The sequence below is a fragment of the Poecilia formosa genome, unplaced genomic scaffold (genome assembly GCF_000485575.1).
Source record: "Poecilia formosa unplaced genomic scaffold, Poecilia_formosa-5.1.2 Scaffold107, whole genome shotgun sequence".
Taxonomy (NCBI): Eukaryota; Metazoa; Chordata; class Actinopteri; order Cyprinodontiformes; family Poeciliidae; genus Poecilia; species Poecilia formosa.
The window spans coordinates 919,213-937,392 of record NW_006800046.1 but is presented as its reverse complement, the minus strand read 5'-3'; the positions used below and the strand labels follow the sequence as shown (position 1 = coordinate 937,392).

The 18,180-nt window shown below is 40.4% G+C and overlaps 1 protein-coding gene across 3 annotated transcripts in view; it reads left to right on the top strand.

Annotated features, from left to right (window-relative positions):
- dlgap3 (discs, large (Drosophila) homolog-associated protein 3) overlaps nt 1-18,180 on the top strand; it is a 71,593-nt gene that overhangs the window by 28,621 nt on the left and 24,792 nt on the right. For all 3 annotated transcript variants that reach the window (XM_016675148.1, XM_016675150.1, XM_016675149.1), the window contains exon 2: nt 15,510-16,672. In XM_016675148.1, the coding sequence (XP_016530634.1) occupies nt 15,584-16,672 (1,089 nt within the window). In that variant the 5' untranslated portion in view covers nt 15,510-15,583. The remainder of the gene's footprint in view (nt 1-15,509; nt 16,673-18,180) is intronic.

Here is an 18,180-nt window from a genome sequence, read left to right as displayed (position 1 = left end):
ACCATCATTGACTTGTGGTGAGAGAACAAACGAAATAATTTGAAGGGCCACAAATAGCCCCGGGGCCACACTTTAGATTATTACTGAAAAGCCCTTTTATTTTGATAACTTTATCACTAAGTCGAACGTTATATGAATTACACACAGATGGATGTTTGAATCCTGATGATTTTCTACTAACAGCTAGTGAAAACATGACACTTGGAATGAGAATATTGCATCAAACCAATAAAAATGTTGCTAAGTATCCTTTATATCAACGGTAGTTGTTTTTAAAAGGTGTTTTATTGAATGACATTATGTAAATTTATTTCAGTATTTTCCAGATTTAGAAAAAAAAAAAATCTAGTAAAATATTTGTTTTCAGGCTGTTTACTGTGCTATTGTCAAAATAGCATAAAGACCTATTATCGTATTTTTAATCTCCTTTCTTCCATCCTTCCTTTCTACTATCTTCGTTCATCCGTGTGTCCATCCTCCATTCCTTTACCTGTTTTTCCATATTTCCTTGTCTCTTCTTCTTTTCTACCTTTTGTTCTTTTTCTCCTTCAAGTTCCAGGTTTAACGTTCGTCCACTGCACAAATTGCCGTCGTAAATTTGTAGTGAACTTTAGTATTACACATTTCCATTGATCGTAAAGGAAGTTCAGCCTCGATGTGTCGGAACCCTGAACTGTACGTCTCAATATAAACTCGGCTGCGCTCCTAAACGCGTCCTGCGGTTCTGTACGTCTTTATTCGGGTGAGAGTTGCTCAGTATTGGTTCATAGATGACGAGAAGGAGCTTAAGAGGAGTTGATCTTTTTGACCAGAACTATTTTTGTGAAACTATTCAACAACAACAACAAAAAAAAAAGATGAAGGAAAAAAAAGCCACTTCTGAAGAGTTGCAGCTTGCCTGAAACTCTCCATGCGCCGTGAGGCTCTCCAGAGAAGGTCACGGCCTAATGTGTAATAACTGCCTCTCTCAATGAGTCCGTTCTGCTATTCTTCTATCTCCTTTGATCACTAACTCGCCCCCCGACCCACCATCCACTCTCTCTCTCTCTCTCTCTCGCTCTCTCTCTCTCTTTTTTTACCAGAAGCAGAGAGGGGGAAAATGAAGGCCAAGTGCAAGTGAGCAGCACTTTGCTAAGTAGTGTTGGTATTTTCCTTCTCATTAAGTCTCAGTCAGAAGCCCTCTCAGGCTGTTTTCAGTGGAATAAACACACACTTTGCATAAAGTTGTAGATTTTTCCTTTTTTTTATGTTTTTCTTTAATTTCATGAGTCTGAATACGACTTCAAGGCTTGGGGGGGAAAAATGGCCAAAGATGAGTTTGTCACAAGCTTACAAAACTAAAAAGATTTATTTTCTTTATTACATTGATTATGATATCAAAACCCAGTATTATATTTTTCTATTGCAGTAATGTATTGGCCTGTTGAATACTTCATGAAAATATCTGTATTAGGTCCAAATAAATGACTACTTTGTATTAATCTAGTCGTTTAGCTTTGCTACCTCGACTAAACGGGATAAATTCTGTCCCATGCAAAAGTATTCAACTTCAACTTTTCACATTATGTAATGTTGCGACCACAAACCACTGCATTTTGTTAAGACTTTATGTGATGGACCAGAACATAATTGCAACAAAGTAAAAAGTTATGGTTTCCAAAACTTTCTTACAAGTAATTTTTGTATTGTGTGGTATTCAGCATCAATTTTGTCTCATAGACGTAAATAAAATTTTAATGTTGAGTGTCAGAGATTTACTGGGTTACAAGACAATATTTTTTGCATCATCATTGTTTTTTGCAGTTAAAGATGGAGATGTACTGAAACCTTTCAGATGCTTTAGAAGAGTCTCGTAAAAGGAGCTAACGTTCCCCTTCCAGCATGACAACATAATAAATCTACAGACTCAGCGACGATGAAATGGTTTAGTCACAACACAAATTCATGTTTTAACTACCTTCTCAAAATCCAAATCCACAAAAAGCAATTGAGAATTTGAGGGGAAGCTTAGAAAAACTGTTGCTGTCAGAGGCTCCAGACAAGGTCTGACTTGTACAAAGTAGAATGAGTGAGAAAAGAACATTTTTAGACGTATAAAGCAGCCAGGGACCTGCAGCTGTGAAATAAAAGTGGTTTGTAACATCACCAAATATGAAAAAGTTTCAGAGGTAGCAAAACTTTTTGCAAGGGCGAGCAATACATTTTATAGCTGAGAAGGCAGAATCGTTTTCTTCACTTTCTCGGCGAATGAAAGGCTGTAAGTCGGTGAGTCTTTGTTCTCTTTGGTTTCAGCTGTGGTTTTGCGCCCGCTCTGTCGGTAAAACGCGTCAAGCCGATCGCGCCGACTGTAACTCTGGCGGTTGTTTGCGGCGTACGGTGTTTCTGCTACTTTTACTTCAGGCTCCGCTCCCATCTTCCTCGTCCTGTGTGACTCATCGACAAAGAGGAACAAAAATGACAGCGCCGTAACTCAGACGCGTAACAAGATGGTAACGGCCGTCCTGGAGCTCGGCCCCGTCTACACGCTTTAATTTAATCTCCTTCGTCGACAGGAACTTCCCCGCTGGAGGTAGATTCTGCTCTGCTGCTTCCGGACCACCGCTGACCTCAAATCACCTTTTCGAAGGGAAATCTTGCTCAGCAAAAAGCATAATTGTCTCAAGTGAATTTGCATCCAGGTTGCAGTTTCAACATTTCAATAAAATCTAATCAGTGTGTGATTCTGCATATCGTCAGTGTTTGTTAGTAATGATTAAGTCTGATATCACAATGAACAATTTTATGCTGCAATACTGCATATCTTGGTGATTTCTTCCCTTTTTTTTATTTGTCTGGAAAAGTTGTGATGAGTTAGAAAAATTGGTATTTTGTTGTCGTGTCAAAGATAAACGATACGTTGGTGGTGTAATGTTTTTATGGGATGGATGCTGGTTATTTCTGCCCTTCAACATCTTTGTACTTTCGTAAATTTGGTCATTTCAGTTTTACACGCAGGAAATCAAAATGGCCGCCATGTTGCAGTGCAAATCTACCACGAGGACATTTTGCTCCTACAATTTAAAGTTATTCTTTATATAAAGTACTCGTAGTGTAATGTAAGGAAATGTGGTTTAGTGACTCTAGTAAATCGTATCGACCAGTAGGAGGTTACTCCAGGAAAGTTTAATGATCCAAAGAAGTATGGATCTTGACGGATCTTCACACTAAATATACATTTTTTTTTAAGACAACAGAATCACACCAACAAAACTCAGTGTGAACTTTTCATTTTTAACAAAGAACAGTTGCAGCATGATTGGCGCAGAATACACACTATGTATATATTTATGCTTTCATTTTTTATGCCATCCATTTGGATCTAACCTTGTTAAACCAACTAAGTCTCTCATTTGGTCATTATTTTTTGTACAATTATATGTTATTTAGTCAATATACCAACTTAGAGACTTTATTTATTTATTTTGTTAAATGTTATGTCAATCAGTGACATAGTGACAGACAAACTGTAACATAAAAGTCAGACAAAGCAGCTTTTTTAACTCTTTCTGTGGCTAACGTGCGTTGCCACAACTCTTTATTTTAATGTCACAGGTGTATAAAGTTGATATATTTGTAATTTGTCCATCAATAAAGTGATGGTGGAGAGAGACATTTCAGGAAAAGTTGTAAAATTTGAAACACAAGGGTTTAGTTTTAAAGACAGGCAAAAATGGTCACTCCTAGGCTGACCTGCCATTTTATCTGAAATCATAAAATCATCCAAAGTTTTTGTGCCTCGGAGAAATGAAGGGCGTCTCCGCCTCGCCATCAAACTTTGCTATCTGACATTTTTATTTGCCCGTCTAACGTTGAAACTGAACAATCCTTTAGTGACAGCTTGACTAAATGCAGTGAGATTGGATTCTGCTGCTGTACAAAGACAAAAGCACAAGAATAAAAAACTTTGTCTCCCAAGACAAATACTCAATATATCACTGTTACATTTTCAGAAACTGCTTTAAGACTCTGCGTGAAGTTTATGTATTTTTTTATTTATTTTTTTATGAAGGTAGTGTTTTTTTTTTTTCTCTGTTGTGCTCATTGTGCTTTTCATATATTTCACTTTGAAATACTTTTAATTTACTTAGAATTTTATTTGTACATTTGATTTAAAATTATTGACGTTGCCCTTCACTGCATAAAACACAAATCTTAAAGTATTTTTGATATTTCGAGTGCACTAAGATATTTGCTCTAGAAATTAGACAAAGCTAACTTGCAAGTAACTTTTCAGCAAGACATAGGAGTTTGTTTTGAGTCAATAATCCTTAATATTCATTTAAAAAATAGTTCCACAGGCAGATTATTTCTCTTATAATAAGGGGAATATGTTTTGTACTTTCAAGACTCTGCCAGTGGAAGTTGTATTTTTCATTAATATTAAGGAATTATTGACTTAAAACAAGCTTTTATATCTTTTTTAAAAGTTACTTAAATTATTTTTATCTTATTCCAAGTGTACAAAGATGTTTCTACTAGAAAGTAGAATTAAAAATACTTAGTGCAATTGTGTTTATTGCAGTGTTTAATTGAGAACTATGTCTGAAATTGCGACTTAGACACCACTTTTCAGCAAGCAAAACTAAATATTAAAAATGTCAACAAAAATAAAAAATGTATCCAACCCCAGCTGCCCTCTTAAATGGTTTGCAGGACAGTCAGATTGGGAAGTCGCCTCCCCTCACTCAGAACATTTTGAGACAGAAAACAATCTGAATCTGAATAAACTTCTTTAGTGTTGCCACAGAGCTGCATCTCTTTTGCTCACTGAGTCGGATTAAAAAAACAAACAACAAAAACCGGTAGAAAATCTACCTGCAGCACCAAAACGTGAACTCACAGGAACATGCTGAGTTTTGTTCACAGGGTGTGGGGGGACAAATTGAATATCTTGTATGTGAGGCACCTTCAGGCAAAATATGTTCCGACTACTACGCTCATGGTTTTCTTTTTCTTTTATTGCTTTTCTTCACACTCATCCTCCCTCCCTCTTGCCTACACAACAACCCCACATATATATATATACACAAATACTGTATATATATATATATATATTGGGCACATATGAAAAAAAACAAAACAAAAAAAGTCACCACCTTATATAAGAATAAACAAAAGTTTGGTTATGTTAAATGAGTGTGTTAAGGATGAGAGAAGGGAAAACGGGGCAGGAGGAGGAGGGGCGCTGCCAGAGCAGGACATGAATTGCCCCCCAAGGCACTCTTCAGTTTTACCCTTATGACGGGAGCATATTTCCCCTGTGTTGTGCTCATCATCTCCATCTCAATCACACACACAAACATTTCCAGCCCCCCCCGCCCCACTTTGCATCTCCTCCCAGCACTTCCCTCCGTCTCCCTGCGTGTTCTCCACTTCCTTACCTACTCTAACATCTTTTTATATTAAAACTCGGCCACTTCTCAACAAAATGACTGCCGCATCCGTGAGTTTTCGCCTTGAAAGATACAAACGGCGCCGCGTGAATCCTTATTTTTCAGTCGCTTATTTTACACTTGGAGCCCTCTGTGTGTGCAAAGCTAATGAGCTTCAGCCAGATGGGTTTTTTTCTTCTTCTTCTTCTACGGGTCGTCTTCCCAGGGTCGCCCTTCAAATTTGCCATCTTTCTCATCATCCTTGATTTTCTCTGGATCGTGGAGATTTAGTTACGGCACTCACAGCTGAAGAAGAGCATGTGGAATGTGTGTATGCGTGCGCGCGCGCGCGCGTGTGTGTGTGCGTGTGTAAGTTTATTTGTGTGTGTCCAAAGCAGTGAAGGAGAAGGGAAAAAAAGAAGAAAAAAAACTGGGGAAATGAAAATAGATCATTCTTGGCAAAAAGCTGAGAGAAGCAACTCCGACTATCTGCCAGGTTCTCAGCGTGTGTGTCTTTGTCTGGCGCCGAAGGAAGAGTGCCCAGCACAATGCCCTGCCAATCACTTGTTCACACATTTCACCATTGTCTGCCTCGTTCTCCATTATGGGCAAACAGCATGCCAATGGTTAATAATGTCTTAGAAGTTGACTGGAGGGGCACGTATGGGAGTGACACCAAAGTTAATGAAAACTTCCCCCCATTATCCCGCTACAATCCCGCGTGTGCGGTTTTCCCACTCATCCTCCCAAATGGGTCGACATATCTGCCTCTCGCCACGCTGTGGCTCGGCTCATTGTATCTGCAGTCAAACAAAGCCAGCATTCAAGCCCACAAAGGACGCAGCCGTGCAGCTTTAGCACATTTCCATAATGGACAACACCGCAACCGGGGTGTCAAAATAGATTGCCCTCTGTTGGCTGTCGGTAAACTTACTTTCTGGTAACAAAGTAGGAAGATAATAATTTGTGTCACCTGGTGTCAGATATTTGGCTTTTCTTCACACCAGCCACTGTTTAGTGCGCTTTCATCACACTGCAGTTTGTTTGCCTAGAAAGTCCGGTTCGTTTCAGGGGATGTAAGTCGAACTCTGGTGCAAATCAAAATGGCAAACTCTAGAGACCCGTGTCTCGGTTGAAGAGAACTCTGGCGCGGTTCTGATGTGTATGTGAACACCAGGTGGACTGGACACTGATTCCAAAAACAGGAAGCAGATTTGGAGCAGGGCATTATGGGTAAATACAACCAAAACAAACTTGTATGTCTAGAGTTAGCTGGAGAAGTGGCTTGTGGTCTTTTGTATAAGACAAAAGGAAAATCATACAACTGCTAAAATCTAGCGCCACTCTATTTTTGTTTACATTTCATGAAGAAAGATGTGTTCAGTGTCTTCTTCAGAGGTTTTTGTGTCGATACCGTCTGCCATTCTTGTAGCAGCGCCACCACAGGTGGAGGGGTGAACAGCTTGCTCAAAGGGTTTGGTTTGTTTGGCACAGTGTCCCAGTGTTGCAGTTTTGGTCCCCAGTTAGTTTGAGTCAACCGGACTTACTAGACCACATGAGCTAAAGCTTAAATATAATATTTTATTTTATGTGTACATATTTCAGACATTAAACCAGATACATTATGACCTGATCACACCAAACACAGCGCCTTGGGCACTATGTCAGCTGCTTGTTTTGATGAAATGAGCTAATAGGGTTGCTAACACGTCTGCGATTTGACCCCCTTTTAAAACGGAAAGGGGGTCCGTTTTGTGGCAAAGCTTGTGGTCACTTGGAGAACTTTTTTTTTTTTCCAATGAATTGCCAAAAGGATTATAGATTGGTGACTGAAATTAAGCGACTGCATCTACAACCTGCTAGAGAAACTGTTTTGTCCTCGCCTCTCAATCATGCCTGGCTTACGCAACCCTCGCTTGATTAAAAACATTAGCAATCACCTGCGGGGTGTGTTACTTGACGTGACTGCCACTGACTTCACTGCATACTTGGGCACATCGGATACAATTCTAATTAATCACAGAAGTGCATGAACAGCAGCTTTGTGGATCTTGTGCATCGGGGTAAATGAGCAAGCGGTCAATGAGTTGCTAAACCACAAGACTGCAACGCGTGGCTCTTTGGACGTTCCACAACAGCACTTTGTAACTTTGTATGAATTGTTTTTAAATGTGGGTGTAATGACGAGGTTTAGGTGGGGTTCTTTTCTCCATTTTTGCAGTAACTGATAAGTGTTTTGCTTCACTGAGGAGGAATGTTGGCCCCACTCTTCCTTGCAGAAATTTTTTTTATTTCACTCATTTTGGAGGATTTTTCTCAGTTGCTCAGAGGTCGGCTTGTCGGTGTGGTTCAGATCATTGTCCTGCATCGTAACTCAAGTGTGCTTGAGGTCATAAGGTCGCAAATTGATGGGCGGCCATTCTCCTTAGTGCAGAATTTATGTATTTTTTTCACATACAACAGGTCTTCCGGTTCCTGAAGCACCAAGGGAGTCGAGTTTGACTGTACATATGACATAACTTCTAAAACGTTTCACCGTTTCTATACAACACTTTCTAAAGAGAGGTTGGGATCACTGCAATGCTTTTTGGGGAAATGTGAGATGAGTCTTTGTATTGCTTGTGGCCAGCAGAGGTTTTTGACTTGGATGTAAATTTTCCCCAATCTCTTGGCTTATATTGAATTTTGAACTCTGATGCTGACTGATACAAAGTAGGCTAACAGTGTCATAGATGTTGTTCTGGTGTTGTAACCCTTTCTAGACTGTCAGACACGTATTTTTCCATCAGTTCTGTGGAGAAGCATGTGATGTGTTGCTTTGCTTTAAGGGATTTCTGCAGGTCTGGCAGTAATCAGATCTCGGCATGACCAGTAAAATTTAGCACAGCGTTACAAAAAATCAGGTTAATTACACTTAATTTGTAATTTCAAAAATAGGGGTCATATTTTTGTTTTCCTCCTTGGTCCAGGATGGTTTGGATAGCTGTTTTTCACACAACTGAAAAATGTATGTTGCATTTACTCAATTTGCCTAATACACAAGTTGTTTAATCGTGTAAGATGTCGTAATTCACTGTTTCATTGAATTTAGAATATATCACAGACATGTCTGTGCTGTAAAAATGCAGGTATTGAGATATTTGCAGGAATGTGTTGATAAATCACAATGAGTAAGCAGTCAACCAGGCACCCTGTGATAGTTTCTTTTGCAGTTTTGGAAGTTCATTTCCTGGAATGGTAAACCTCGGTTGCATTGTTGCTTTTTGGTGACAATTTTACAACTCCGTACTTTGGTGTTTTTACTCTAATGTCACAATGAAGCAGAAAACAAAAACTTCCAATCAGATTCGACTGAAAATGTTGAGAGTTTCATGAGATGGATGGTTTACTTGCTCACCCATGCTCTTCTGCCTTCCTATCGGTGATTTTGAGCCTTTTTGTTCTTCATCCAGTCAAAGTGCTAAATTGAACAAAAGGTTGCTGAGCAAGAAGTTATTTCTGTTTTGCCAAACACAGACTCTGAACTCTTTGTTGAACTTGTGGTTCAACCTGTTTGGTTTTCTAAGAGATTCATTTTTTTTTTTGTTTTTGTTTTTTACAGCAAAGGTCCCTTTGAGAAAAGGATTAAAAATGAAAAATGCCATCCTTAAAACTTCTGTTTGAGTTTTAATTTTAAGACACAGTAATAAAAATACTTAAACTCTAGATGACATGAAGCTCTGCTATGAGTCATGTAACTCATTGTTTAGGTCAGAATTGAGGTTTGTGCTCCAGCTAGAGACTCATTTACTGTCGCTTTCTTCAGCTAAGACTATAAAAACCATTTTGGGTTCTGTTTATAAAAGCTATCGAGTCTTTTTGTCTCTTCATCTGGTTGTTATAAATTCTGCTTGAAGCAGTTTGAAAGACTCATATTTCCAGTTCTTACAAATGGAGATTGGCTGCCATATGGGCAGTTGCCCAGGGCGACATTAGAACGGATGTCACAAGACCATCAGATTTTAAAATATAACAGAACATGTCTGTCAGATACGCATATTCAGGCACCGGGGAGTGAAATAGAGACTTGGTCACCTGCTTTGTGTGGGACTGAATCCCACCCCAGGATGTCAGGGAACCATTTTACAGTGTAAGTGCCACCGCCATTCAAAGAATCATTTTTAGATTAATTTAGTCACTTTTATGGAAAATGCATAGAAGTAAAAAAAATAAAAAATATGCTCTGATAGAAATTTGTCACTATGATTTTTGAGCCATATTAGACGCATGTAGCATTATTTTTCAGGACTTGGCGCGTAATAAGCGGTTTTGTTCAGTTGATCTCTAACGGTTTGCTTGTGGACCAGCTTCTGGCTGACACACGTAAATTATCTGTCCAGTAAATTATCTGTCCAGTAAATTATCTGTCCAGTAAACGCTGGTGTAATTATCTCTAATGATGTCCATTCCCTGTAAACAGTAAATTCACGCTGCTTCAGTTTTCTCAACAGAAAAACATTTTTTGCCCATCATTATTATCATTCTTTTTCTGTTTCAGATTGGAGTGAATATATGAGATTGTTCTCAAGGGAATCATTTTTTCCCCGATATTATGCTCATTTATTCTTGATTGTATGTTAACCATAGATTTACCTTAACAACTAGTTTTATGCCATGTTTTATCCCAATAAAACAGGATTTCTTTCACAATCTACTTAAATGCTCGGTAAGTATATGAAGATGTTCCTGATTCTTGATTTTCATTCATATCAGCTGTCAACTTTTCAACTGTACTTGCTTCCAGACGGACAAAAACTGAGTTTAAAAAAAAAAGTAAGAAGAATAAATAAATAAACCATCACCATATTAGTTGCTCTTTTCCAGATATTTAACTTACAGTATTCCACTTAACATGGTGCCGCTTCTGACCCAGTATCCACCGAGACGCCAGAAAGCGGGCAGACTCAGCTGTTAGCAAAGTGGGTCAGAGCAGCTGGCGTGATTGTATGAATATTTAAACCAAAACGGCTCCGGACCCGAAAACCTCCGTGACAACCCCTTCCACGCCGAGCGGCGTTAAACGACCAGAGGACGTTTAACAGCTCCGGCTGGGCCACTTCTGAGCATTTCCATCGACACTGGGGAAGAGGCGTCGGCTGGAGAGTGACTGAGATGTTGGAGGAATAAAAGTGACATGAAGCGGAAAAAAACAGGGAAAGCATTGCTACGTAGGATTAGTCTGAATAATGAGTGCGTTGAGAATATGTTTCGAAGACATGTTCCGCCTGCTTGTTGAAATAACAAGAAGAAAAAAATAAATAAAAGAGCCACCTTACAACATAACATACCTTTCATTGCCTATTTGGAAACATATAAGTGAAAGTACCAATTAGACCAGCACATGCCAAGAAATATTAAATGGAAAGTAACTTCATAATCTTCCTGACGGGAAGTCGGAGAGACGGGATGGATTGACAGATTTAAAAAAATAAAAATAAAAAAAAATCAAATTAAAAACCAAAGAGGAAAAGCTGGGTAGGGAGGGAAATGACTGGAGGATGGATAGAAGTAGGTCAGGAGGAGAGATTGAGAGGATGAAAGACGAACAAAGATAGAGAGGGCATCCAGGAAAGCGACAGCCGACATTAAAACTTGTGTTTTATACCACATTATGCGTATTTCTCGCTCTGTGCGAGAGCCCTGAGTATTTGGGCCAGGGCTTGTTCGCTGGCGTGACTGACAGCTCCGAGCCGGCGGGGTGTTCCAAAAACCAAAGGCTTCATAATAAACGCAACATGGTTACATTTACTCCTCCAGGCAGAGGAGCGCCGCTCACTTTGCTGTCTGTTCAGAATTAGGGACACACACTGTCACTAGCGACTGCAGACGATCTGTCACAACATGCTATTTGATACAGTCCAAGTCGCCGCCAAAACATTAGACGCATACTGTTGGTTTGTAATAATAGCAATGTGGGGTTCTTTGTTGTTGCTGCTCTTAAATCACCCCACTCACAGTAATTGTTGTTTTTGTTTGAAGATGTTGGTGCTTGGACGGGAACTTTTGATTCTTAATAAATGAGACTTTAACTTAAACTTAAACTTTGAATCTCTAATTTTAGCCTGTTTTCATCTGACTTCGTTTTTTAAAAAAAGTGTTAAGTGTTAGGCCTCTGTTTCTTTAAGACCAAGTTTTTAAAAGTGTTGCTGCGCCAAAATTGGCTTACAATTGTAAGATAAACATAATACCACCTTCCTAAAATAATGGTCGACGTAATTTTTTGCCAAATGTATTTTTTTTTTTCACTTTAATCATCTTTAATCATGTTTTGGCAATAAAAACTACTTTCACAATAGTTGGTCACAGTAGTTGCTACGTTATTGTCCAAATTTGGTTAAATGATGCTTCATAATTATTGCATCTAAGTTTATTCGGATACGATGATGACATTAAAGCCAACTTAACTGTGGTCCAATCAGAGGGAGCCAAACTAATCAGATTTGCAAATATCGTGTCCAGTAAAGAGGCTATGCTCTATCAGAAAATGAAAACGATGCATTTCTCCGCGTTATATGTACTGAAAAGAATTTGCAATACTTTTGATAGTAGAGATTATACACAAAAAAAACCCCATAAAGTTCTACACCATCTGATGTTCCAGTTAAATATTGAAAACTTAAGATGTTTAAGAAAGAAATTGAAGAAAATCCACAAAGCATTTAATGGAGATGGTGAGAGGTTTTTAGAAAGCCATAACATATACATGGTTCACTGCCATAAAATACAATAAAAATATCCTTTATTGTCCCTCAGTGGGGAAGTTCAGAACGTAGAAATATAGACACAGCTTGAGTAAAATCCCATTTTTTTTCTACTAATATACAACAACAACAACAAAACGGTTCTGTTTTGCAAAATTGCTCACAATCACCTAATGAAAGGTAGGCCGGTCCACCCAGGTGCTACGGCTGTCTGAAATCGGTTCACGGTGGAAATCAGACTTTGAGAGGGGCCGTCGTCACGGCTACACCGATGTCACAGCTCGATGCGAGTGAGCTTTTTCACTGGCAGCTTTCATTCACCCAATCAAGGCAAACAGGCCACGCTCTATTTAATGATTATCCCAGCATCTGTCCTCCATCTCATGTCTGTGTGAGGCCAGCAAACACCGGAGCAGGAGCCCAGCGAATATGATCCAGCTTAAGCAGCTTGATTCTGGCTCTCGGCACGTAATTTCATCTCAAACTGATCACATTTAGAAATGACGGCGAATGCTTTTGGGCCTCGTGAACCGATTGTGTGACTGTGATTTATCACATAGTCAGTGCAGGGGTGGTTAATAGAGGATGTGATTACAACGGTACCGTTTAATGCAAGCTCAGTAAAGAGCATGATTACAACACTTAGGATGTAATCTTGGTTGTTATCCATGAGCAGGAGATAGCAATCCAAAGATGTTCTTTAACCAGTTTTTACTGTTTTTTTTTTGTTTTGTTTTTTTTACTTACAGCTGTCAGGCTTTGTGGATAATGGGACTTTCGTTGAGGCACATTCCTGCTGCAGGGTGTGTTCATCCCATTTACTGCATATGCTTTGTGGAGAAGATTGCCTTCTCTGTGGAGAATGACACATCAACTGGCTGCTTTTTTTTTTTCCTTTGGTCACCTGAAAAATGTGACTCATATTACTGAAACAAAAAAAAACTTTTCAAATTTATTGTTAATTATTCAAATTCCCTTTCAGATATTTCAGCCCCTCCACCACGCAACAGAGTGAAAAATCCAGTCACACTTTACACAATACGCCTCTGTTTTTCTTTCTCATAAGGTGTTAATTGTAACTCGGCCGTATATGTCGACAAATGAATCAAGAGGTCTGATTTAGTGGTGGGCATTTATCGTATTGTTTGTCATTTATTGTGATACATTTCTTATCACGATAAATGTTTGATTCATCGTTTTCAGAATAAATCCCAATTAATGGCGTTTAAAAGCCCCTGAAATGGTTTGTGTTGTCGCCATTATTTTTACAGTTTATATCCACTGTTTGTTCAATAAAGGTGCATCTATAAGTAGCAATAAATAGTTGTAACTTTTGTTGTTGTCACAGTAGTACCACAAATTATCATGATGATTCACCTTAAGGATGCCTAACCTCAGCAATTGTTTGGTACTCTTCTTTTTGCTTCCTTAAAAAAAAAATCCTTTCCTTCGATTACCAACACTGCAAGTCGCCCCTTTGCAAACCAAGATGCATTTTAGGTGACTGTCCACAAAATGTTCTGTCTGCATCTGTGCATGTGCCATCGACACAGTTTTCTTTACTGCTAGCTAACATCTTAGTACATTACTGCCACCTTGTGGTTGCCGTGTCGTATTAACACGGCGATGATCAAAGTTTTTGTCGTGTGGCCCAAAATCATCTAGTTAAATGCGTTTCTGATGTGTTTTGTCGGGCACTATTTCCGATGTCACCAAAGCAACAAACAGAAACATAATTTTCAAAAACAAATTGTTTTAAGAAAGGAATTGATTTCTCTGTTAAATAATACAGAGAGGAAATGCGTTCATTTCCTCAACACACCCGTTGAGGAAATGAACTTTGGTGTTTTTGGAGAAATATCACTTTTTCCCCTCTCGTTGTGTTCACTGTTCTGTATGCTGCCTCTCGGAAACATCGTAATTTGAGAATGGGCAAAGTGAGGTTCTTCTTTCTGACTTTCTTTTTCTCTGCATTTTGGATGCAAGTTGATCAATAAACACATCTTTGCTGCAACTCACAACAACACCTGGAAATTCCCTAAAGGGCAGGATGGAGTAGACAGGCAACAAGGACGGCCACGATGCGAATCTAATGAGAAATAGCAGAAAGGGGGCATAGGTGCTAAATAGGGAAGTAACGCCACAACAGAAGAGAGGCACCAAGAGAGTCTAAAAGAGGTTATTTTCTTGATTTTTCAGCGCAGTGGTTTTTGAGATGAATGTGAAGGATAAAGCTGTTGGTAATCACCTATTACTGTCTGATGGATGAATGTTTACCCCAGCATTGTCTGTTCCGAGTTGAATAAAACATGAAGTGCCGCTTATGTGACAAAACATGTTGATCTGAAACAAAGCATTATTCTTCTACCTTTGGCTGTTGTGCTGACTCTATGAAACAGCATTATCTCTGCACTCTCCTGTAACAAATGCAATTGTAATTCGTATACATGCAAGATATTATGTTTTTTAAAAATGAAAGGATTCCATCTCTGCAGTGACATACTTCCATAGATCAGTTGCTTTTTAGGATTCATTAGAGTTAGTAAGGTGTTGTGATTGTCAGGGATTTTGTCCTGTGTCTGAACAAAATTAAAAAATAAAATAAAAGAATGCCGCACAAAACTATTTGTTTTTAGATCAAAGGTTTTGTCACCGTGGAAACGACAGGAAAATAGAAAACTGCTCCCTCCGCGTCTTTCTAATCCAAGGCTGTTTCAGGCAGAAACGATCAAAACACAAACCTATTAATGGGAGTAAATAAGCCAGACACTTAATGTTGCTGGTTAAAAATATCACCTGTTACTGATGAGGAAGCCAGACTGAAAGAGAAGCTGTTCATATGACAATGACCTGCAGGTTGCACCATGGAGTAGAGAGGAACGCACGTAGATTCTATGCAAGGCCGATCAGCTCTTTGATTATTTTTTTTCTTTTTCCTGTAATTATTACTAATATCAACATACTGAAAGGAGTCCTACTAAGTTAGATAGTAGAGCAGACCTTCAGGGTTCAAATGGAATCCATGCCTCAATGGTTCAGGGCATTTCTAGAAGCAAACTGGGACCAATGATCTATTAGGCGTCTGATTATAATATCATTGACGCGTAGCGGAAAATAGGTTTGTGTTTTTGCAGTGTAGTTACTACTCCCGCTTCACATTTTGGACCAATCACAGATTAGCTCTCAGAATCCACTCAAGAAAAGGTTCTGCTAGGATTCTGTGTTAGGATCTGGCTTCAAGAACCAGACTGAACAAGGATGTATCAGCTTTTTGGCCTTGGGATTGTCTACTTGCTAGCACAGCCACAAACCCAATGCAATTTCAAGGCCTTATTAGTGTTTTTCCTTCTGCTTTCAGGTGAGACCGGTGCAGCCCTGTCACGCCCACAGCGACCCCTTTCGGCCCGGACGGCCCACCACGCCCCGGCGCCTATGAAAGGGTACCATGTCAGCCGTAGCATGTCTCAGCATTCCTCTGGTGGTGGCGGAGGAGGGCCCTGCCACTGTACGCCAGACGACTGTGACGGCCCAGGCAGAGACTACTACCATGGCCGTAGCGACGGGCACTACTACTCGGGTGGTCCAACCGAGGCTCTGGCACTGGAGAGGCATCACTCCCACTCTCATTCACACGCACACTCGCACTCCCATAGCCACTCTGGCACCTTTCCCCGCTCCCACCCCAGCCAGCACCCGGCTCTCCAGTCGTTCGACTCCTGCGAGGAGTGCCTGTCTTCGGGCCATGGGGGAAAGATGCATCGGATTCCTCCAAACCTAATGGACCAGTTTGAGAAGCAGGTTCCCTTCCACCCAGACGGCTTCCACACCCTACAGTACCAACGCACGGCGAGTGGCGGGGCCGAGCACCGCAGCGAGAGCCCCTCTCGTATTCGCCACTTGGTCAACTCTGTCCAGCGGCTCTTCGCCAAGTCTCATTCCCTTGAAGCACCCACCAAAAGGGAGTACAATGGCATGAGGGGTGGCGGGGAGTACCGGGGTGACAGAGGAGGGGGCCACAGAAGCGGCGGGGAGGAGGTTCACTACTCAGGCCACCAGTCTCGCTCGACCAGGAGGAGCAAGTCGCGAGAGCGCAGCAAAAGCGGTGACTCTCGGCACGAGTCGGGGCGACGTCACCGCAGCCGGACGGCCGGCTGGTGGAGCTCCGATGACAACCTGGACAGCGACAGCAGTTTCTTGGTCAGCGGGGGCAGACGGGGTTATCCCACTGGACACGAGAGTCTGGATGCCGCCATTCAAGAGCTCACCATGAAGAAGCCAAAGGAGCGCAGCGGAGGACCCGGATCCGCCGAGTGCATGGCCTGCACCACCATGGCTCTGACCGGCGGCGAGGGCGGCGGGCACCATGGCCACCACGGTCACTCCCTGAAGCGGAGCACCTGGTCGGCCATGACAGTGAGTCAGGCCAGGGAGGTTTATCCTTCCACCAGGGGAGGAGGTTACGATAAAGCACTGGTGCCCTTGGAGAACAAGCTGAAGGAGAGATCATTCCACTACCTGCAGGTTTGTGTGTACCAATATTTTCAACAGATTCATACAATACAACAGCAAAAGAAACGCATTGTTTCTTTAAATATGTGACGCTTTTCATGCCAAGCTGCCACACATGGAAACGGGCTTAAAGTTTTCATAGGCAACCCTTCTGAAGCATCCGATGCAGCTCGAGTTAAAAGTACTGTGAGTTTGAGTAGTTCATGTCAGAAAGTGAAGCAGTTTTCCAACACAGTTATAAATAACTCCTAAAAAAGCTATATGCCATAGGGAGAGATAAGTAGTCCACCCCCACCTTCTTTTTTTGTTTCTTTGTCACTCATTGCTTCTAATACTCGCATGCAGACACAAAGTCTCTTTACTGTATAGAATAAGTACCAATTGTTAGATTTCCTTGCTATACAGAAATACAAACACATTTCAGGATTATTTAAATTGTAAATATATGCCAAATGTCTGGCCTGATCATGAGATCAGTAAGCAAATTGAAGCAGTTGAAACCAAGGTTCGCCTGCTTTCGGTTGTTTTGGAGCAGGTGTTCCTAAGACACTGATTGAAGCTATCAAACGTCTGAATGCCTGAAGCGCTGAAGCAGCAGTAAACGACATAAAAGCAAGTTTCAAAGTGAACTTAATTTCAGTCATGACTCATGCTCAGTCATGTTGTAAATGGTCAATGGACTAAGTTTATGTAGCGCTTTTCTAGTCTTGTTTGACCGAACTTTACACCACGTTCACAAACATCCACACATTCTCCTGGGGCTTAAATGCCCAAAGGCACATTGACGTGTGTCAGGAGAAACCTGGAGTCCAACCTACAACCTTCTAAATGCAAGATGGATATCAGCTATTCTCCCCAAGCCCTTTGCTGTTAAATTAGAACAATGACCAACAAACAAACTTATTTAGTTTCACCTCCAAAGCAATAACTCTTCACTGCTTTAAACCTGTTTTTCAATATTCCTTTGTCACTCATTCAATTACTTCATGTAGTGTATCTCAGGAGGCAGCAGTATTTTCCTTTGGTGTGTTTTTTATTTGGATTCTAGGCGATGGACAAACGCAAAGTTGTGCATGATTGTAATTTGGAGGAAAATTCATGCATGGTTTTTATGACTTCCCCAAAAACTACAATGAAAGTGAAGAGCTCAATACAAATGCATTCAGAGTTTTATTAGTATAAAGATTTGAAAACCCTTCATTTTCTACTGGCACTTCGCACAAACGGTCAATAAAGTACATTAAAATTTGTGGCAGGAAGAGAAAATGTGTTTGGAAGACTATTTTTTGAAAGTACTTCTGACTATTCAGACTAATATTGTTTAATGTTGTTTGGTGTCGATAGATGTTTTCATCTCGTGGTAACAGATGAGTGCTTTTGCAGTCAAGTAAAATGAGCAGATGCAAGGTGGGGTGACTTACTTCTGCTAAATGCTCTTCTTCAACACGGCCAACATCTACACAGTCGTATGTAATGACGAGTGGTTTCATAGCAACCGTACACTTTCATATAAGGAGCAA